This window comes from Pagrus pagrus, assembly GCF_965226575.1.
Source record: "Pagrus pagrus genome assembly, chromosome: 9".
Classification (NCBI taxonomy): Eukaryota; Metazoa; Chordata; class Actinopteri; order Spariformes; family Sparidae; genus Pagrus; species Pagrus pagrus.
In genome coordinates this window covers 7,615,937-7,639,942 of record NC_140193.1, presented here as the reverse complement: position 1 = coordinate 7,639,942, position 24,006 = coordinate 7,615,937, and the positions used below count along the sequence as shown (strand labels likewise).

The 24,006-nt window shown below is 40.4% G+C and overlaps 1 protein-coding gene across 2 annotated transcripts in view; it reads left to right on the top strand.

Annotated features, from left to right (window-relative positions):
* The window catches only part of adarb1b (adenosine deaminase RNA specific B1b), a 128,715-nt gene that overhangs the window by 73,704 nt on the left and 31,005 nt on the right, over positions 1–24,006 (top strand). Inside the window, exon 3 of one of the 2 annotated variants that reach the window (XM_084362964.1) lies at positions 6,356–6,391. Coding sequence is in view for 1 of the 2 variants with exons in the window: in XM_084362963.1 (XP_084219089.1) it covers positions 7,339–7,438 (100 nt within the window). In the remaining variant the exon portion in view is untranslated. Of the gene's footprint in view, positions 1–6,355; positions 6,392–7,153; positions 7,439–24,006 lie in introns of those variants that run through there. The other variant, XM_084362963.1, reaches the window with a different exon arrangement.

Here is a 24,006-nt window from a genome sequence, read left to right as displayed (position 1 = left end):
AGTCACGCACTCCTCTTTTCATGCGCAGTTGACTGGATGTCTGTCTCTTTCATAATCCTTCTCTTTCATAATCAACCACTCTGAATTAATTTTTTGTCCGGCCTGGTCTCAGATGGCTTTTTACTCTCTCCGCTGGTCACTTTGAGTTAACCAAAGCCCCCTGCATCTCTCTCCATCCACACTCTGCACCCTACTCCAGCCTTCAAAGACCTGAGAGGAGGTCCGCCGCTATTAGACGCTAATATGACCACACCACACACACACTACACTTACATTCAACTCCCGAAAGCTCTCAGAGGCTCTCCCCTTCTGTCTCAACTAATCTCGCACACACAATCACTCCCTCCCTCCCTCCCTCTCTCTCTCTCTCCTGCCAAACTCTGTGCACAAGATGAGGTTCAGTGGGTGTTGCTTTAGGAACGTGGCTTCCTCACAAGGCAATGAAACTCTTCTCCCGCCTGGACATTTTTCATCTGCCTTCATGTTAAGGTATTCAGGCATCGCAGGACACGTCAACATGCAAGGTCTGTAGGTGTTTCTCCACTGAGATAACTGCTCTGACATGCAGCTGAAGCAACATCCTGAGGTTCGCCTCCTTGTTTGTATATTCCTCTCCAGATGTTCGTTAGTTCTTCAGCTTGTTAGTTTTGTTTTTTGCTTTGAAATAGCCTGTTAGATGGATAGATTTTGGTTTGTGTTACTTGATTTTAATGAGGGCTCCTTTTAAATACTAATGAGCACTGAGCGCTGTGTAGCTGAAGGGTCTTGTTTGCGCATTGTAAAAGTGAGAGCGTCAACATATCGGTTTAATGAGGCTGCCTTATTTGACACCTGACCCCTTTTGAAGTGTCTCCTATTGCTGCAGTTTGGTTATACATTATTACAGTATTACTACAGAGAGTTTTTCCCTCAATATTTTTGTGGTAGTTGAACAATATTAGGAAGTAAAGTCTCCTGTCACTACTAGTAAGCATGATTGAGCTGCAGCCTTTTCATTGGCAGCCCTCGGGCCACATCTGGCCCAGAAGCATCCCAGGGTGGCCCAGCATACAGACAGTAAATCTGATATGGTGTTTCACACACACACACATCTATAGATCTGATGTATATATAAGTCACTACATTCTCATATCATATACCTCACTAGACTGGATCCAGAAGACATTAAATCATGGAAATTGATGTTAAGCTGCACACATAGGCCAACATAACTGCTGAAACCATCAGGTTGACCATTTGGCTCCATTTTGGTGATTTTAAAAAAATTCAATATCCAGATCTTTTTTGTAGAGCTCGACCGTTTTATAGGCTGGCCGATATTATCAGCCGATATTGGCCTATCACAGTTATATCGGTATGGGCTCATATGTTGTTCGAGATGCAATTTTTAGACATAATAATGCAGAAAAATATGCTTGTGGTAATTTCTAATTAATAAATGTGAAGTCTGCTCTTTCAGCGCACTGATGCCATTTAGGACAATAAAGGTTATTGTAGGCTACTGTAAAATATCTGTCATCTGTTACGTATCTTTCTAACAAATGTTTGATAACAACATTTGAGGGATCATTGGGATCAAGCGTTCATGTATATATTCTGTGTATTTTTAAGAATATCGACCGATCGACCGATCTGCTGTCGTGGCACACCAGCTCTGAAAATAGTGAACGAACCACAAAGTCTGTCACTGTCCCAGGTCTTGACTTTTCCAGTTCTTTAATTCCTTTATCATTAATTTCTCGTTTCTTCTTTATCTTCCTCCTGTATCCTGTCCATCTCTTTGCCCAACCAGTAAATCAAAAATTAGCAACAAAATCTGACATTTTGCAACAGTTTGTTCGGCGGAATAATACTGATGTAATGTTTATATCAAACATTATTTTGACCCTTTACAGGGGTTTTTTTTTTTAATCCTTTTGTTTTTGTCTTTTCTACAACCTGATCAGTAACACATAATTTTTTTTTCCAGAGCTAATGATGGAAGTAGCTAACAAGTGTAGCCATCTCACTCATCTCTGTTGAGAGTTGCACATGTGCAGCACTGATCAAGCAAGATGTATGAGTCAGGTGTCTATCACAAATCCATGTTTTCTCATGTGAAGCAGTTCTGACATCGCTTAGTAGCTTTTCAAAACATCTGGCACTGTGACACTCACAAACGCTATGCTTGATCAATCTCTCTGTCAACACTGAAATATAGAATTGACAATGAAAACCATTTCGAATAGGCTGCTGAACATATCTGGCCCATCTACATGTCTCGGTTTTAAAATCTGGCCCAGTTGAATTTGTAATTGAATAACTGATGGAGCTCTTGGAAGTCTGCATCCCTGGTACTGACGTAAATATTCACATGAACAGCTTTGGAAAGGCTTGAAAAAAGAAAAAAAAAGAATAAAAACTGTTCCACTGAGTCTATTTTTAGAGCTTTGTGCTTTTTAGTTGACTGTGAGTACATCTACCGTATGAGCCAACAGATGGGCTCACCGCAGTAGCCTGGATTGCCTTTCTGCGAAACTGTGTAAGAGGTTGTTTTTGTCAATGGTTGTGTTTCTCTGTCAAAACCGCTGCAAAAGGCCACCAGGAGTTGAGGCTGTTATTTCGGAGTCTGGAACGACTTTAAATTCAGGCTGGATGACCACAAAGTATTGGCTCGGCGACCGCAGCTCTCTTTACTGTTGTCCAGTCAGTATGTGTTGAAAATGCCAAGAGAGAGAAAGCAGTGGAACAAAATGTGCCTCTGATGGGGCACGCACCGACTCTGCTCTCCCACGTCTGCAGCTCGTGCAGTCTCTATGAATTAGAATACAGAGGGAAGTGGACTGAGTCGTCTCCCCTTCAGCAAACAAAGCAAAACAAATAGCGGTCACCCAGCCAAGGCAGTTGTGGTGAGACTTGGCCAGCTGGAGTTATCGTTGGCTTGTACACAGAAGCATGAATGAATTTGCGTCTGGATTTTATTTCAGTTCATCATCTCCGTTCTCAGGCTGACGTCTGTGCCCCACAACTCTTATCCTGAATCTTTTGGCTGGCTCTCTTTTTCATTCCACAGTTTTTATTTTTTTATTTTTCTCCCTGTGCGACTGCCTCTCGGTTGTTGTCTTGTTTTGTTTCTGTTGCAACATCTTTCTCTCTCTTATTCTGCTCAGTTTAACTTTGTGTGCTTGATCGGCAAACTTCTACTCCAAATCCTTTTGATTTGCTATTTAGGAACATTTTACATTAGAGCTGCAACTAACGATTATTTTCACGATTAAACAACTATTTGTTTAGTCTATAAAATGTCAAGAGATTTTGAAAATGCTCATCACAAGTTCCCAGAGCCCAAAGTGACGTCTTCAAATTGTTTCACCCAGAGTCCAAAGACTCTTCATTTACTAAGAGAAGCAGCAAAGCCTCACATTTAAGAAGCTGTAACCAGCAAATGTTTGACTTTGTTGCTTATAAATGACTGAAACAATTAATTGATTACTAAAATCAACTAATTTTCTTTAGCCCACTCACCAAAATAAATTGTTCACGTTTCACATTTCCTCAAACCACTGAGCCATCCACATTTCTACGTGTCATAGGCTACGTACCATGTTGATGTCACTACAAAACGTATCATATCACGTTCGCATTACATGTTTGTAACCTGACTTTCATATCGGGTGGTGGAGGGGATGGCAGTGGAGCAATGTCAGAAGGGCTGCCAAGCCAGTGACCACAGTAAGAGCTTGTGTTTCAATATTTGTAAGCGTGGAACCACAGGGAGACCGCTGAGAATTTTTGTGATTACAAAAAACAGACATTTGACAAGAAGTCGGGACATCTTCCGCTGTGTTTCTGGTGCTCAAAGCAGGTATTTTTACAGTGCAAGCCAAAACATGATCTTTTCCCAACCCTAACCAAGTGTTTTTTGTGTCTAAACCTAACCAGGCCACAAACACAGCGTTTTCACAACTTAAAAATGAAAAATGGAATCTAAAGAAACATGTTGCAACATAAAGAAATGTGAAGTTTTAACATAAACGTTTTTTGCAGAAACATTGTCAGTATTTATTCGGCAGTTGGGTTGATATCGCTACAGCTCAGATTTTCATCGAGCATCAGGAGGAAGCTGTTGAGGAGCCTCGTTGACCTTAAGAGACCCCAAATGTAACAGATCCTTCTTTTGGATTATTACAGCTCTTCAGTTTTATTTTGCCCAACTCGTCACCTCATCTTACCTTTCCTCACTTCATACAACTTCATCTCCCACTCTTCATTACCACATCTCTGGCCTGTTTTCGCCTCATCCTTTATCTTACTCTCTCACTCAGGGGTTTTTCTCTATATCCTCCCTCACACTTCCTTTACTCTTCCCAAGCTTTTATGGCTCTATTTCTTCTCTCCCTCCTCGTCTCTTATTCCTTTACTATCATCTCTATCCCCAGCAGCTGTATCTACCACAGAGAGCTGTGGAGCTTTAAGGGATTTTGTTTTATTTATTTTTTTTCACATCGGCCTGTAGATTAACTGTTATATCTAGTTGGCATTTTTTGGGCTTCAAGTAGTTTTTCAATTGCCACCTCTTGAATCTCTTGGAGACTTCTTGTGGAAAAGTGTAATAGACTTTGCTCCACTATACATTGCAGTGAGTCAACTGTGTTTCTTACTTATTCATTTGTTCATGGTCACTGATGCTTCTGAAGTTGGTGTGTTGATGATAACAGAACAGAAACAGTGACCGGTGCTTTAAAAACACTTTGGTTGCCACAGTGTGGATAAAGACACCTTCGTCTACTATCCTTAATGTTTCCAAAACTCCTAGTCATGGTTTCATTTAAAATCCAGAGTGCTAAAGCAAAGCCAAAACAAGGAAAACTTGTCACTGTTGACATACGATACGAGTACGATGAGAATATGAGGGGATTGCGCAGGATATACAGAAAATGTACACAAGTATGCACCACCCAAACATGTTGAGTAAAGGTGCTGAGAGTCTGCATGCTAGCAAATGCTCCAGTGAACATGTATAACCTTTGTGTGACGTTGCGGTAACAGGCCCTTCATCAGTGGAGATGCACACATTACAAGCACCTGTACAGATTGGTCACCTGACAGGTCATGTGCCTACAAACTAAAAAAAAATATAGAAAATACTCAACCATACATTACAATCCTACGATTACAATAAATACATGCAATGAACCCTGTTGAATATAATACATATGTTCAATGTTTGAAACCACCAACCGTCCGTCAAGTCTGGCAAAAGAGGACCCAAATGCAGAGCACAGAGGCAGGCAGGTGAAAACCAAAAGCGAGCTTTGATGAAAGCTTATGTCCAAAATCCAAAATTCAAGCAACATAAGGCAGGCGAAAAGGCTGCTAACAAAAACATGAGTAATCCACAAGCAAAAACTAAAGTAAGTACAAACCAAAAAGCAAAACAAAGAACAGAACCAGTCTAACAGGAGGACCCAGGCAGCAAACACAGGTGAAACAGGGCGGGAAGACAGGATAGTGAAACAAAGAAGAGTGAGGGGAAAACACAGGCTTCAGTACACAAGTACACAGGCAGGAAGTGGAAAGAAATCATGACACACGAGGATGAATATACCAAAATATAACAGGAAACAACTAAACCAAAAACCAGAGCCATGACACCATCAGGTTAAACAAATATAAATTGAGGGGAAGCAAGCAAGAAGACAACAGAAAGAAAATGTGACCCAACTAGAAGATATTCAGGATATTCAACCCACAAAATGTACCTTCATCACCATTATTGCTTCATGTCACAGATTGTGGTGCCTTTAATCAAGTCCATGAACATGTTTTCTTCTCTTCTGAGACATATATAATGTGGGTTATACTGTATGTTCGAGGCCTTTTGTTAACCTTCAGCCTGTTTATTTTCCAGGAAACACATTTAAGTCGCATTTAGTCATATGTTTTTTTAATAATAAGTAATTTCTTAATAAGAGCCTTGTGTTTTCCAAATGCAGTGCTCACGGGGAAGCACAGAAACACTCAAATTATATGGCAATGAATTAATTAAAATCAGATATAATTATTTTCCAGCTAAATTAATGGATCCAGTCTCCCACAGTGGAAAGACCTGAATTCAATTACTGCAAACAACAGCTCTGACCGTCAAGAAACACTAGTGTTTTCAGACAGTTGCCTGGTTTCCTGATGTGGAAACCTGGCTGGATAACCAGTACTAATGGAACATGAATCTAGTGTGTGCACCTTCACTTCATCTGTGTCTAACCACTAACTCACATCGACGTGAACTGTCAGTACTCCAGATCTTTTACAGGCGGCCAGAGTCTCTGCTGTTTACTTACTTGGAACATCTTCTTCTTCTCTTGGTCTCCATCAGGTTTTTCCGATCACAGACATCCCACCCGAGCCAAAGGTGAGTTGTTTTTTTCTCTCTACTTTTTTCCATTTCTGTTGTTTTGGTCACTTTTCTTTTCCCCTTTGTCCTCCTGTCTTTGTCCTCTGGCCTCATATAGACTTTTTTTTGGATACTGGTTGAAATATGACTTTCAACTTGGATCATCAACATCATTTTAATCATAAGTGGGCCCTCGGTGCTTGGAAGATGTTTTTTTGGGGACCTTCAGAGATGTAATTACAAAATATTACCACTAGAGGAAGGCAGAGGGTTTCTTTCTGAGTTGGCTCTCATCTTTACACTCCTGAGCATCTTCTAGGTATAGAGGGAAGAAAAAACAAGAAATGTAAATGTTGATTTTAGACTTAAACTGCGCGCAACAAGAACATTTATTTGCTCTGAAACAAGCTTTATCAGCATGTTTGAATATTGTGTGTGAGAGAGCATATTGAAGTTGTATTTAGTGCACACGTTTGTTTTCACTGATGGGATTCTGAGGATGTTTTTGCTTCTTGGAGACGTCCGTTTATTTGAGAGAGGATTAAAGTGTTTGAGTAGTTTAATTCACAAACATATGAAAGAGTCTCCCTCCTCCGCTAGTCCCCTCCTTCTTTTTTTCACACTACACTCCATCGCCTCTCCTCCCCGACTACTGATAGGGTGGAGATGGAGTCAACAGAGGAGAGAAACAGCGAGAGGAGGAGGAGGAAAGGGAGGGAGGGAAAGAGAGTTCGGATACAAGGGACGGACTAAAGTAGAAACAAAGAAACGCTGCAGGTGTGTGGAGTTGTGAATATCATTAGCTCGGCAGCACAGACGGGACGAGCGTGAGAGCACTGGCAGGCAGGTGACAGACAGGTAGACCATGTGTTGCTGAAGTTTTATCAGGCGCAGGTTAGTCTAGTGTTGTTAGAGAGGCTGTTTTAGCTGTTTTCACAACAGTGTTAGTCAGTCGTGACCAAGTCATGGCCCTTCTGACCAACGGCGCGCAGAACGTGGGCTCCTATTACTGCCTGATCCGACGCAGGTTCAAGAGGAGGCGCAAGAAACGCTCCGAACGCAAAGGTAAACCCTCACGGCAGCAGTTCATACACGCAGAGTGATGCTGAGCTGGCTCGTTGTAGACTTTGTAATGTTCAGGAGAGGAAGAGCGGAGCTGAGCAGCAGCTGTAATAAACCGTTTGTTTTCCTTGTCTGTCAAGTTTGAAGTTGTTAACAGCGTCAGCAGACTGCTGTGGAATCTGTCCTTGTTTCGGTGTACAAACACAGATGGTGCCGTACAGTTACAGTGTTAAATTCTTCACAGTATGAAATTTGAGGCTATTAAACCTATACAGAAGGTTTTAAATGAGCAAATAGTGTAGTTTATATTCTGTGTTTTAGTTGTTTTACTTGCATGGAAGTTTCATTCATTGCATTTCGAAGTTGTTTTTATTTTAAAATCAAATGCACTTTTTCTTCCTCTTGCACATCCATCAAACATGTGCCTTAATCAACATTGTATCACATAATAATGTGTAGCAGCAGTTGTTACAGAAGACATCATACTTGACCAGAGTAACTGCTGATCCAAAAAAAATAAGTTAGCATGTGACATAAATTATTATTCTTTTTAATGATAACTAATCCTGTAATACAGTACTAGTGTTTCATCTGAGAAATGTTTTGTGTCTAAATTTCTTGTATTTATGTTTTTGTTTGAAAAAATTACCAACGATACATTTCCCAAGTATTAAATATATACTGTATACAAGCAAGGGTACTTAGTTCTCTGTTAAACTATTATTTGGATTTTACTACAGAAACAAGTCTTACTTTTCTTTCTGTGTTAAAAAGAAATCGGTGAAGGTTACCCTTTTTGCCTGTTATTGATTATGAAGAAGTTGTGTATGAATGCTTCTGCTCATTGTCCTCATGGGGCTCTGAGATTCATTACAAACTGTTGTTCTCATCGTTGTGTGTTATACTTGTAAGTGAATTAGTCTGCTTCAGGTGCACAGCGCCTCAGTCACAGGTACATTTTTATTTATAAAGCCATTCTTGGCAAACCTCTTATTTACTTATCTTCTGTTTTACACTTGAAATATGGAAATCGCATTCTTCGTTCTCTTGACATTTCATGCATGAAGTCCAAACTGAATGGGGAAGGAAAGCTTTAAGGTTTTCGGCACCAGCTAAAGAAAGAAGTTAAACTTTATAGAATATTATACCACTGAACAATTTTAATACTACGGTGAAATCCATTGAGTCCAGTCCAATTGTTATAACTCTGTGTTGCCGACATTCTTGGCCAGGTCTCCCTCGTAAAAGAGATTTGTAATCTCAGTGGGACGAACCTGGTTGAATAAAGACTAAATTAAACGAAAAATAACTGTAGTCACCTATAATTAAAGTTATGGATTATAATCTAGCATTTTATTTTTCTTATATTATCATGAATAAACATAAAGATCTAATTTACTGATATATTTAGAAACATTTCTGATGTAAACAAACCAGAAACACCATCATTTTTTTTTTTTTCCCCCGCATTTTGGCCTTCATTGACATGAAACATCCAACTGTGACCATTAGAGTTGCTGTATGTATATGCATCTTAACCTGTAGGCTTTAAGAATCCATGCATGAAAGGGTTAACTCGCAGGCTCATGTATATGCATCTATGTAGATGCTCTTTAAATGTATGTAAGATCTTGCATCCTTACTACAAAGTATTAAAAAACCCTGTAGGCTAGTGGGATGCATCGTCAGAAAACATTAAGAACTTCACTCTTGTTTGAGCGTAATAAAAAAAAAAAGTTAATTAACTTAAGAGAGGCCAGCTCACAAATCTGTCTTCTGCATTTTCATTACGGGACTCTCGCTCATATTTCAGCAACTCATTTTTATTCACATTAAATGCTTGATGGAAGCACTAAAAAGTTCTTAAAATAATAAAATAATAATCAGATATGCCCAATCTGCTTTGCCCTCCTCGCAGGAAGTTCTTTGAGTATCAGAATTATTTATCTGTTGAATATAGAGTCAAATAAATGCGATGATCTCTCCCTCCCCTCTCTCTCTGAGTGAGACAGGTCCGTGTCTCCATGCGATTGAAGTCGGGTGACGGGAGCCCCACACTGAAATACTCTAAGCTTTTCTCTCCTGAGTTTGCTGCTCTGCTCTGGGGATTAGCCTAACAGCAAAGGTAGTAATTACTTAGGTGGCCACAGCTCACTGGCAGTATTAGCCATGTCTCAGCCACTTGCTTTGACACCCACCGCCCTCCACTCTCCCCCCCACACCTTCCTCGACGAGCCGAGTCCATTCATCCAAGTAAATCCACGGCTGCTGATGCTGCATTTCTAGCCCCCCGATTCGCACTTGAGCCCCGCTCACTCAGAGACTGACTACGTCCATCAGCATTACACAGGTCTGTTTCCGGCCCTTTCACTCTCCCTTATCAACATGGGAATGAAAGTGGCACTTTTTCAACCATACTGAGAGAAGCGATGACTAAGCAGGACTTTGGGCCAATGTTGATGTACTCGCTCTCTCAGTCAGCTTTAATGCCCCACGCTGGAAGCCTCCTGATAAGTTGCTTAGCACTTTAGCTTTAGTGCCTGGCGCGCTAGCACCTAATGCTAGCTGTGAGAGACGAGGTCACATGCTTACTTAAGACAATCATCAGAGGAATAATGTGACACTGACTCAACAAAATCTCTTTGCTCGCTTCCTTGTGAGTGAGGGCAGTGTCAGCTGAAGCACAGACTGGGTAGACCATGAAGTGTGGATAAGTGTTTTCCACAAGGACACTTCAGCATGTCGATACAGGGGTCAGCCAGGGTCAACCATTAATTCAAACTGCAGTGCTGAACACAAACGTGTCTGTGCTTCTTTAGAATGACAATTTTAAACACAACACACACACTATACTTTAGCATTGTGCACATTTGGATCATACTAAGACTTTCACGTAACTTTATGTAATAACCTGAATATTTTTAATGAAGCACCTAATTATTTGGCTGAAGTACATCGCTACTTAGCTGATGAGAAGATGTAGGGCTTACAGTTAACGTATATCCTCCTCTGTATATAGTCTCTGGTTTGCCCTGTCCTAATATTTTCATACCTTCCTTTTTGATTAATCTTATAGTTTTGTTTTGTTTGTTTTTTTTTATATAAAAAAGTTATTTACATAGCTTTAAATAAAATGTGCTATTATTATCTTTAGTTTCATCTGCAGCTCTGTGGCACAAACCTGTAGTTGTACATGCTGTATCGATGGTGTGTAGCTGATCATAATTTATAAGTGAATTTTCTTACGCTGCACATTCACTTACAAAATGCTGAACTTAAGCATATCTTCCAAATGATAAGTTCTTCAATGCATCTCTCATAAATGTGCCAAGCCATGACACTTGCAGACGATGCTTTCCAATGGGCCGTATATGAAATATGGAAAATGGGGAACAGAGGCCTTTTCTGCCATGCCAGCAGAATCTCCAAAATGAGCTTTTGTAACTTGAATAGGGGGGCAGAGAGGGGGATCTGCACCACCTGACGCTTACAATCCATCGCCCTGGAAGAGACTTTGCCTACAACGAGACTCTGTTTTCACATTTTCTCCTCTCAGATAACCTCACATCCTTCCTCTCTTTCACACATCTTCCCTCTTTCCTCCCTGCCAAACCCTCCTGTTCTTTCCTTTCCTTCATTAACGTCTTCAATTACTCACTTATTTGCATATTCACACAACAAAGAAATCATAATTTCCATACTTTCTAAATTGATTTTGCTGTTTTCCGTCCCTTCATCATAATGTAAGCCGCTGCTTGTGTCGACACAAAATATTGGTTTACAGCCTCTTTAAAAGCTCAGACAGACCGATTAAAATTTAACAACAGCAACAATGACAATCAAACAGAAAACATGGTTGCATTCATTTACCTAACAGCAAAGAAGCTGTTGATTATAAGCGGTGTTTTATTTAGTGGTGCAACATTTCCATGCACCACAAACACAGCAGCAATGCCTCTTGATAAGAAATGAGTTGTGTCTGCCTGTCTCAATGTAATTAGCCTTGATTAGCACGCCACTAATGACTGTAACAGACTGACGGAGGGGAAAAAAACCATTGTAGCGAGAACGCACAAACCACCGAGGTGTGTTTAGCTGGCGGAGAGACACTTCATGGCCCTGGAGATGTATGCAGGGATTTGTGTCGGTTCCTTTTATCACCGCAGAGATAAACCTCATTAGTATAGATTCATGTGGGTGTAGACTCGAGTGGATATGGATATTGAAATGTTTTGCTGTTGCAGCTAGTTACTCCACCGCTTTCATGTTAGTGGTGGAGGGGAATTTCTTTCGAGGTAATAGTACAGGACATGTGGAGATGAAAATCAGATTCTCCCAACCAAATTTGTTGCGTGCAAATCCGTGGATACAGATTCTTTTCAACTCTTACCAAGGAAAGATTCAATCGCAGTTCATATTGCTTTTTTGTAAGATAGTGTAGCCCTCACTGTTATTCTGCTCCGTCTTGAACTGTTCATCTGTCCTCCCACATCATCTCCGCTCCCACCTCTGACATTTGTCTTCTTGGGGTGTATGAACACTTTCTCCCTCCCTCTGTCAGCCGTCTCGACCTTTTTTATCCAGTGGAGGTTCCTCGCTTTGTCCTCACCCTGCTGTCCATCAACCGTTCCTCTCTGCCTGACAATAGCGAAGCCACAAGGTGTGAAATTCAGCTCCGAGATGACAGTGTCACAGGTGCAGGCGCACACAAATCTACATTCATGTCCTTGCACTGCATTTATTTTCAGACTTCCCCCACCCCCATACATACCCACCCAAAAAACGTTCGAGCATGTGCACATCCCTCTCATTGCGGAGCAGGATCCCAGTGCGGCTAACCCGGCCTTGAATGTGACAAACGGTGTAAGCTGTGAGCACCCGGGGCACTGAGGCGAGGAGAACAGGAGGACGGAGGGGAGGATTGTGTGCTGGGTTAGATGGACAGAGGAAGGCAGAGGGAAAGAACTGACAAAAACACTTCCAAATTTAAGTAAACAGCTACATTGAAAGAAAAAGAGCACAGCAGGAGGTTACAAATGCTCTGTAGCATACTGTACTTTCAAACTCCTGTAAAAAAATTTGCTACACTAGATGTTGTTATGTAAAAAGGGACTCAACCACAGGGCACAATACAACAGGGATATAATAGCAAAAGGTAACTTCAATAAACTTAACGGAGGTGAAACGGAAAGAACACAAATAACTAAAGGCGGCCGGAAAGTCCAGGTGAAAACAAGTCAAACAAAGAATAATCCAAGAAAACTAAAGATAAATCCAAAAGGCAACGAAAGAAGCGTTTAGTCCCACTTCACGAGTTCGGAAGATGTTGAAGTCGGAATGTGGGAGACACGTGGACGATGTTTTGCATTTTATTGCTCAGAGCATTTAAACATCACGTTGACGGACCATGTATGCCATGAAATATATTTCACAAACATGCATGTTACCATCAACCCAGTGTTTACTTTTGTCTGCCATGTTTCAGCATCATATGACTTCAACTCGGCGACTCGTGTACCAAAATTTTCTCTGACTTTCCAAAGTGTTGTTTCGACTTGAGGGGGGCGTTCATGTGAATTTTCACAGTCAAAAATACGTTTTTCCAGGGAAAGAAAGCGTTTTATTGTTTTAAAATTGTTATTTTTTACAAACTACAGTAGAAATATAGCTATAAGGGGACTGAAAATCAGCTCAATCATGAAACTTTAACATCATATGAAATTTTATGTTGTCAGACTGCTGCCAAGTTGGCATAGCTCTTAATGCCACTTCAGCATGTGCGTGCATGAGATCACAGGTGTATCTGGATATATATGTGCACGTGCGGGTCTTCAGGAGTTTCCTACCTGCGTGCTCTGTTGGGTGCTTGAGCATTGAGCACAGCAGTGGTGGTCCTCTGTGGGCCGGCCATGCTCACAGCGACCCACACTCGCACATTCACACACTTCCAAACACACTCAAACATACTCGCTTTTCCCCCCACAGGCACCCGGTGCCTATGTTGTGTCATAAATCAGAGCTGTCAAATAGATTTTACAGCTCCTAGTGAAAAGAGGAGAGGCAGCCACCCAACAACCTTGAAAAAGATGGAAGAAAGCAAAAGTAGAGGAGTTTTATTATTATTAAAGCTGAAACCTGCACCTAAGGAATCTATAAAGGAGGGAGGGGACAGTTTTTCACTGCACAGAGCAAGAGTGTACATGAGAGACAAAGCCAGTCCATGCATACAATCCGTGGTTCAGAATGAGCATGACGGGATTTTTGGCGATCTTTTTTAGGATTGTTGCGAGGCTGAATGCAATAAGAGACTTAAGAATCGGCAGGAAATCGACAGAAAAGGAGGAAGAAGCAAAAAACGCTTCTTTAGATTCAACAGCCATCCTCGAAACGTATCTATATGCACAGTGATACGTCTTCATCGTGAATAAGACCAATGTGTTGTTTCCGGTACTCTTGTCAGCTAGCCTACAGATCAACATTTGCATATTATTCGATGCTGTATAACATTTTAAATAAATGCAGTATAGCTCTGTCACTGTCAGATATGATGCAAGATTGAGCACAGTATGCATGGCAGAGCTGAGGTAAACAACACCCAGTCAGCAGCGTTCGACTGATAAAAATTCCTGAGGAACTGGTTGCCAAGTCTTTTACTGCCCATGTTTAAAACTAAGGCTGTGGTATTTATTTAATTATTTATGTTTGAAAATAAAAATTAAGGAAATCCTAACTGTGACGTAATGGAATTTTATCAAATAGGCCTTGAATCAGAGTGTATTTTGTCCTAAAACAAGCGTCTGTTTTTCATTTTATAGAAAGTATTGATTCGGGGCTTTTTTGCCAAGTCTGTTCAAGGATCCAATACCATATAATTTATATATTGGAAACGGGACCCTGCTTCTTCAGCTTCTGAGTTTTTTACTCCACAAGCAGCCAACATCCATCAACAGCATGCATATGTGTATACTCATAAGATCACCACCCAACAGAGTCCTTACATCTGCATGGATGAGTGAAGAGTGACCTTATGTGGACCATTAGCAAGTATTGTGGGACTGGTAAGGGTTAAATATTCCTCGTGCAGGACAGGAAGTGGCTTTCAGAATTAGTCTGGCACAATACAGTGTTCTCACTTGTAATGATAATGCCTCCTATCCTCGATCAAGCTTCAATAAATGTTTCAGCACACATCCAGGTTTTGAGTTGAACAGTTCTCAAGAATTCCTTCACAGTTAGTAGTCTGCAGCAGTTATTTATTTATTTTTGGCAGACTTCAGGTATCAGAATCGTTATTTGGAAGAAGAAAATGGAGTCAGAACATCTCTAGTTTTAGCCAAGTGTTTTCTGTGCTCATTATTGTGGGGGAAAAGCAGTTTGATGATAGAACAAATCATATTTTTAATGCCATATTTGCGTTCTGTGATATGAACCACACATCTATGAAGTGGATGTTTGATTCTTAGATACAAATCATGTAGACTATTTGTTCTAAGAGGGGGGGTACCGTACTTCCAGCGCTTCAAATACCCCGTTTTTATCAAGCATTTGTTGTCTCAGATGCCTTCCTCATCCGAGCTCATCCAGCTAACTTCACTGATTGGACGAGGCTTATTGGCTGTCAGCGTGTGAATGGCTGCCTCTTAATATGCAGAGTGGAGAAAAGCATGTACGTCCAGCAGTAGGGCTCAGAAGGCAAATCGCTTCTGGCAGCCTAATTCGCTGGTCATTAGAAGGGCCAAATTGAATAATGGACTCTGAGGTGGGCGTGTGTGTGTGTGTTCATGTGTGTGTCTGTTTGATGAGACAGGGAGGGCCATGTTGGGTGGCCGTACTCTGTGGCCCTCTTACCTTGGCCCATCAGTTTCAATCAGGCAGCCCGACAGGCACTCCCCTTTCTGCCACGACCCCTCTCCATTAGGCCACCGGCGCCCACACGTGTACTCCATTACGGTGCATTACCTGGTCAGTGCCTGGAGACATCACCTGAGGAAGCAGCATGGAGGGAGAGAGATGAGGAAGGGTTTGAGTTCACACGAAAAAAAAAAAAGCCCTGATCCCATTTCTATTAAGATTCTTCCTCTCTCTCGATTTCTTGAGGTAATCACTGGACTGCCAAAGCTTTATTGGGAAAGTAATGGGATTGTGGGATGGCGACAGTAGCACTCACTTACCTGACCGCATACATGGACAGTTTACAATGGTCTCCGTATTCCTCCTTGTACCCCTCTCTGTCTTTATTTTCTATTCCACTCCCTCCCGCTTAACTTATAAGTCTCTTTGCCGCACCTGCAGTAATCACCCATCTACTCATTGTTCGTCTTTAACAGGAAAATCCCTGCACTCTTTTACTATTGTGCAGATCATATGCATAGACAGTTACATCTGAAATTGTCCTGAACATCTCTGCACACACAGGATTATCAGACGCATGCTTTTTGAAAGGGAGAGAACAGAGTCAAAATGTAGTAATTTTAGCACTTTGAGTATTTTATGATCTAAATAAAGTGTAATCTCTATAAACAGATATCTGCATATGAATACAGAATCTGTAGTCAAGGGACAAGATTTGGTTATTGGAAGCGTGCTGGTTTCCTTTTGAAGTCCAAGAAATGTTGACCAATTACGTTTGATCTGGTTTTGCTTGCATACGGGTAAACAATCCATGTGGAGAGCAAAAGAGGTGGAGCCCATTGGCTTTTGTTTGATGGGTATTATTGGCTTATTTAAATGTATATGTATTTATATGCAGAGAAATTAAGAGCAATGTCTCAACTCCAACTCCATTCTTGCGTCTCAAGTTGCTAATAGGACTGGAAGATAAAGTCTTGCCTGGATTTCCGCTGGCTATACCAGAAGCTGTGAAACATTGGCCATTGTCCCTGGAGGCTAAATTGTCATCGGGCGATAGCCTTTGGGTTCTGAGATTGATAAAAGACATAAACTTTGTTTAAATACTGAAAAATACTGATTGGAGTCAGCCTAAGGAGTGAATAGAGAACAGTGCAGCAATGTTTGGTACCTGTGCTTGTCTTTTTGTGGAAGCCAGAAAGCAAGAAATCCTCATAATTTGGTGTCACACTAGTGTTTCCCACACATAGACTTTACCTGAACAGGCTGCGCAGGTATATTAACTGATTAACTGCTGCCCAAGTATATCTGACGACCCATTTTAGCATTTTATACTTTTATTTTTGCTTTGCGTTGCAGGCAGAGAGACAGACGCTCTCTGGTATCACACCACTCGTCCTCAGTTGTAAGTGCATCCTGCTGTTGCAACATCGTTCGGTGCAAGTTGGTTTTGGTCATCTACGTAATTGACAACAAGCTTTATCCACATGGGAATCATAGGTGGACAAAAACCTGAATGTGTGGTTTTTAGGCTACTTGTGATTCTGACACAGCCATTCTGTGGGAAACACTGCACACCAAGTTCAAAAGATGAGATCGCATTGGGAAAATTTTTTAATTAAAATGTTTTAATGATTTTTAAATGCCCCCCAGGAGCTCAATTTTAAATACAACTGTAATAATAAAATGAAACTACTCACAATAAAGAACAAATAGGCCTGGAGCGTTCATGCTTTCAGAGACACGATATTGTTTTAATACCACATTTTTTTGTGTTAGGTAGGCCTGATATGGCTTTAAATGTGATTTTTTCTTCCTTAGAATAAGGGAAGAATCAGACAGAAATGGAATAGACCGGAGCGGTACAGCGCAGCCCGGTGGGCCTATCAGTCTGTGTTAGGGCTGCTGAGAGGGCTGTCTCATAGGCGGGCTCTCCTGCACCAGCCATTTCCCATGGCCATTTGTCTCTGTCCACTTTCTTTCCCTTTCCTTGCCCCCTCTTTTTTCCTCTCATCTCCTCCTCCTCCTCATCTTCGATTCCTCATTTTGGACTCTCAGTCTCGTTCGATCTGTTTCTCCCTTCTTACTCCGGCTCGCTTGATTTTTTTTTTTTTTTTTGTAACCAACACAACTCTCCTGTTTGTCTTTTTTCCCCAAACTTTTCTAACAAACAAGTTGTTCTTCCTCCAGCAATTTAAAGTAGTACATTAGTTTCATTAAGGAAATGTTTAAGCTGTCGTTACCTACTTAAGCATTTCTCTCCATTCTTTATTTCTGAGTGAGAGATGCTGCAGCAACTCTCCAGAAAGCTAAAGTGTCAGTTTTTTCTGGAAATAAACTATTTCATGAGATGACTTGAGTTGTTTAACTGAGCTTAACAGAGCAAACGCTGATGCTAGTAATTGGCAGCTTGAATCTTTAATAATCAATAATAAAGGTTATGTTAATCTCTGATAAAGATGTCTGATATATAGTATGTTTCCCATATGGCTTGTAGACACACAACCCATTCCTAATTATTTTTGATAAACACTAACTGTTGTCTGTCATTGCCAGCTTTGAAATTGCCACTATTACAATTTTAGAGCCACTTGTTGTGTCTGTTTCATTATATTAGCCTGATAATCAACCTGAATCACCGTTTTGTTCCACTTTATTGATTCAGTTTAACATCATCTTCGTTTGCTGATTATTTTTTATTTGTTTTGTCCTGAACAATTAGTAGAGACTGACAAATCCATTCAGCTGTCAGTTGAACAACAGTGCATGTAGGGATCAGTTAGTACAGTGGTTCCCAAACTTTTTCTGAAGGCCCCCCGCTTTAGTAGATAAGAATATTTTTACGCCCCCCTATCCTCCACTGCGCACAGTCACACATAAATACATATTTTGCTTTCAAACTCTTATAAAATTAATTTTAAATACGGTCTGTTATTAATACAGAACTACAACTTACTGAAAAAAATAAATAAGGAACAAGTCACCTTTATGGTGAAAGCATTGAAAGTGCAGCATGAATTTTCTCTACATTTTTAGTCTGTAACAGCATTCATTGTTCGCTGCACCAAAATGGCAACTGTCTGGGAACAAAACTAGTGAACCAAGGGCAAAGTAGTAGTTGGTATGTTTGGTGTAGACTGATCATCTCCTTGTCGTTTACCTGAGAGTCTCTGTCACAAACTTGTTTGTGTTTTGCAAGCTGTGCCGAACGATGCTCATTCATTTAGCCTCACCCCGTTCCCTGTGTTACAACGTCAGCGTTTTCATGAATGTAGCTCGTTGAGAAGCTTTATAGGAAGTATGCCAAGCTCTAACAGTTCAGGTTGGAAATTTGGGTGTGTTATGCTAGTAGTGGCTGGTAGTGAGAAATTATCATACATGTAATTTTCAGGTTAATGTGTAGAATTTTTTATTTTTTTGTCAGTTTAGCTTTATTCCCTTTTATATCAAACAACAGGCCAGATAAATGAGGCACAAAGTAACACACGTAACACAGAAGCTCTGTAGTTATTACACAAATAAAATCAAACTAAGCCGAAAAATATAGTCCAGAGTAAACTCCTCCTCTGATAACTGTTTTATAAGGACTTAAAATGGAGGAAATGTAACCCCCAAATCATCAGGGTTCAGGCCTGACTAAATAAACCTTGTATTGTTTGTACTCTGGTGTGAATACCATACAGTATGAGTAGTTCTCAGAGAAACAGCACATGTACTCAAAACGCTTTCAAATATGTGTCTGTGATAGTCTCCCACCAGGCAAAAACACAGTTATCTAATCTTTCTGGTATTCACTTTACTATGTGTCAAACTCCACACTATTTGCAACTGCACAGCTTTACAGACCATATAAAGCCACAACAGACAGATGTTTACCTCTGGTTTCCTTGGAGGTGGGAGATGTCGGTCCCTACCTCATTTTCCAGCTCAACCTATCCGTACACTGTGTTTGTTATTTTAAATAGAGTGGAAGAAAATGGATGTTTAAGAGAATAACTGACAGACAGACATCGATGTGCATATGGTAGGTGGGTGGCAGTAAAAGTGCGGTTTTCAAAAATTAAATTGTATGTGGGAAGCAAAGTCAGGAGGTGTATTTGTGTATGCAAGCGTGTACATGCATGGCTTGTGTTTTCTATTTTTTAAATTGTGTGTAGGAGTTGGGTTAGGAGCAAAAGTATCTTGGAAAGTTTGTACAAACAAAAATTGATCATTTTCAAAAAACAAGTAAAGTTAAACCTGCTTCCCATAATTGACTCAACAGATTTTGAGATTATACAGTTGACATTTTTGATCACCCTGTGGTGACATGTGAAAACCATAAGCAGTTTGTAACAGGTCAACAACAAATTGTTTGTCCATATTGAAGTGTTTTCTTCCAATTACAGATCAGTATTAAAAAAAATGGTAATTTTTATGATGTGGCAAAGCTCTAGTTACTGTTTTGTAAGGTTTAGGTAAAGATTGTAGTCTGGGTTAAGGTGACTGCTTCATTAAGGTAAGGGGAGCTTCATTACAATATTAAACATGGTTTAGATAATGAAACGATCTTGGTCATATTTTACAGAAACCAACATTGACTGTACACCAATATGGGTGTTCTTTGGATCTTTTTTGAAAGATTAATTTATATTTTTGGGTATTATTTTGCCACGCCACAAAGGGGCCAGTAACATGTTGGCGATGGGTCTTGTCACACTGTCAAGTAATAAAAAGACAAAGGTTTGTAGCCTCATTGTGTTTTCATTAGGAATCTACTTTATAAAATTACAAAAAGTCGCAATGTTTAAGCAGAAGATCTTGGATTTGGTTCCTGGCGGGGGCAGGGCCTTTCTGCGTGGAGTTCAAGGTATATTGGGTTAATTCAGTCATTGCCTTCGGTCAAGGTGCTGATGTGGAACAGATCCCCAGGCTCCGTCGGATGGCAGCCCAACCCATCCTCAGATTCTTCTCTTCTCTTACTGCTAACAAAGCCCAGATAAGTCGACTGACCCTGAAAATTAGATCAAAAGAGAGCAAAATCTGATGAACTTGTTTTTCTCACCCTGCTATGCATCGCAGAAGTGTTTCATGTGTTGTTTACCTCCATCAGCAACTATCTTTTTGTTTTATTTTTGCCTGGCTTCCTCTTCTTTGGGTTCATGTGTGTGTTTGTGTGTGTTTTTGAGTCCATCTAAAGGGGATTATTCAGACCATTACATGTGTTTCTGTCACTGGTGTTGGCAGTCTGTGATGTGTCGCACCCAGAGGCTGAGCAGTCGCTCGTTCTGGCCTCGGCAGACACAGGAAGCGAGGGCAGCCATTTAGCTGCAGCCTCCTCGCCGGCCCACCGGCCCTGTGCTCCACCCTCCAACCCCCGTCCTCCTCTCCCCCCCGGCTCTGCTGGTGCTGGAGGAATCATAGCCACTCACTCTGATGATTTATGACCACACCTGAAGCCAGTCCAAGAAGTTTGAGTGTGTTTGTGTGTGTACAGTTTTTTGTGTGAGGGAGAAAAACAAAAAGGCAACAAATAGTCTGTACTGTATGTGTGTGAGAGAGAAAAATAGGTGTGTGTGGGTTTAAAGAAACAAAAGGTGGAAAATGCGTGACGGGAGTTTTCAAGCAGAATGATAAAAATTTGAGGCGCTTTGTTTTTATGCTTTTGATTGAATGCACATACAGTGGGGATAGTGTGTAGCATGTTGCAAACAGAAGCGTTAGTGTGTGTTCTTCATGTGTATGGACACCATTATTTCTCGCTCTGCCTTTATGACTTGGCCTCTTTCTCTCTCTATCTCTCTCTCTCCTCTCACTCTTCCATGAACCTTGACTCTGCCAGCCTTCCGAAATGCAATCTCCCATAAAACCCATCAAATAAAAAATTCATATTGATACTCTCTGCCTCTGCTTTCTCCACCTTCCCCTTCCCTCACCATCAGCGGTCCATGATGATAAACGACCGGCTGTCAGATATTAAAGTCTGGAACACAATAAAAGACCGATTCTCGCCTCTTTCCACACCTCTCCATCCCTGCAGTTCTGTTAGTCAGTTTTGACTAATTTTTTATGTTTGAGGGAAAATATTAGTCCATTACGTTTTGAGTCGTAGGCATTCAGCCAAGCTTTAAGAATGTTACAATTTCTAATAAGCTAGTAAACTTGATCAGCTTCATGTTTAACATCCATTTTGAAATTGTCAGAGTGAAAGTGATTGATCAGTTGATTCAACTTGAACTTTGGGTTTTGGATTGTTGGGCAGAAAAAATAAAAGGGAGGAAAAATATATTTAGAGAGAAATATTGTTCAGAAGTTGTTGGAGTTTGTATTTCATTGTAAGGTAAAAACACCCACCAACACTAAAACCAAGCATTGCACCTTTGAATTAGCTGTGCCGTAGGGGCTCAAGTCATAGCTGAAAATGCGAGGGCATTTTTCCCTCTTAACTCCCAGCTGAGCCTCCGTACTGGTCCATTACCCAGCAAGTCCTGGCAGTCCTGGCATACTGTGAGCCACAATACCACCCAAGAGAGCCTGTCGGACCGAGCGGTCAGTTAAGCAACCAAGTCGTCCGCTGAAAATGACGGAGGACTTGACGCTGTGGATGCGATAATGACTGACACGTGGCGTTTTTCAGCATAGTGTTTTCACCTTGTTAATATTATCACAACAGCAGCGTAGTTTATTTGTTGTTGCATAGCTTTCTGTTTTTTTTCTAGCAGTTCTAACATAAAAGTGTACACTCACAAAGTAGGCTCAGTCAAATTAGCAATTATAGCTCAAGAAGGCTTTCATACACATTTTAACAGCAGTCATAAATTATCATTCTACAAGCAAATTCATATGAGCTCACATCATGTTGAGTGGTAACACTTTACTTAAGTGCCCATATTTAAGCAGTGTATAAATGTTTAATACATTGTTGTATTGTCTATAATGTAGTTGTACACGGTTTACAGTTGTACATTTACAGGCATCCACAGGAGGAGTTTTAGTTGTGACAAATACATCATTAAACATTTATATCTCATACATGTAAAAATATTCATGGATGCACATAAACATTTTTTGTAATGAAATTGCTATTGGCAAAAAGCAGCAAACATTTCTCACCAGTATCCTAAACAACACAGGCTACTGGTTTAACACAGGTACCAGATGATGTTGCTGGTTAGGATTCAGCATCACTCCCCTCTCTGCCTCCACACAGCAAACACGAACTACGAACGACTGATGTCACTGACTCTGTTAAAAACCTCTCTGCAGTTCAAGAAATGCAAACTTAAGTAAATAAAAATTTTAATAAATACATTGGTGAAATGACTGAATATATATTCAGAAGGCATTTCCTTTTTTAAAGAAATTGCTTTTCAAAGTAGGGGTTTCAAAAGTCATGCCAGATGAGATTTAGCTGTCTGTACTGAGAATCTCCTCTTTTAATTATGACTTTCACAAGAATTCGGGCTCGATAACAGACTGGATATTAAATTTCCTCTGCTCGCTGTGACTGAATTTAAAAAAAAATGTTTATCAGGATTTTTTATTGCTGCTTCTACATTAGTATCACACTCTACACCCCTGCATTTAGCTTTCAAAGATGTTATTTAAACAAAACAAACAAACTTGACTCTCAGACTACATTTTCATGATATGTTTTTCAAGCTTAGCATTTTATAACTTTGGGTCAAACTGTACTTAAACTTTACTAGCTTTAACATTTTTAAATTTCAACAAAAATTATACATTTTAGGACTCTATTTTACCAAGGTTTTCTCACTACTGTCATTTCTTTTTCTTCGCTTTTTCAGAGAATAGGATTGGAAACAAAAGTTATTGTGCATCCATACAATAATCAGCCATATGAGATCAAAAAGGTTCCCTTAAAAACAACTAGATAAGATAATAGCTTTGAAAGCAAGTGGCAAAACTGAATAATCTAAGTTAAAGGGTAAATACAGGTAAAACTAGCAGGACTAGCTGATTTACAGAACAGAAAATAAATCACAAAGGTAACAAGAAAGTCATCCAGGTCCAGAATACTACACTCAGATTCCTGGAATAAGGGAGTTTCGGTTTCCTTCGGCAGCATGAAGAGGAACATGTAGATCACAGAGATAAGTACGTACACGGCTGTGTTTGTACGACAGTGCTTGTTTAGCTTTTTCCTCTATTTATGACAGGAGTTAAGCGGGGGCTGTTTTTAGAGTCTATCTTGGTCGTGTCAGCATACTGACATGTCAGGCTACTGAAAGTTTGAAGGAGGAGGCTTTTGTCTTTAATATGCTGTTAATGTAGTCTGGGTGACAGTATTAGATTGCCGAGCTGGGCCCAAGCATTAGTTGGTGTCACTGACGACACTGCAGACTGAAAAATTACGAGGCAAGAAGTGCTGAATGAATTGCACACAAGTAATTTCATGGATAAAGTAAGATGCAAGTGATTTATTTTCATTAGAGTTGAGTTAAATAGGTCTGTCTGCATTTTTACTATCGAGTTCTAACTTTAAATGACAAGCATGCATTGCATTTGTGGCCTTTTCTTGGAAGAAGTTTGTTTTCAGTTACAGTGGACCACATGCAGCTTGAGTGAAAGCTGTAATACTAAAGTTGAAGTAAAGGAGCTAAGTGTTTTCAAAGCACAAGTGCCCCCTCAAGTCCCTGTAATCACACCAAAGAGCAAACCTTTTATGTGTCACGACACTGGAAACTTTACTGTCAGACCAATCAGAGGCTATTATCTTGTCA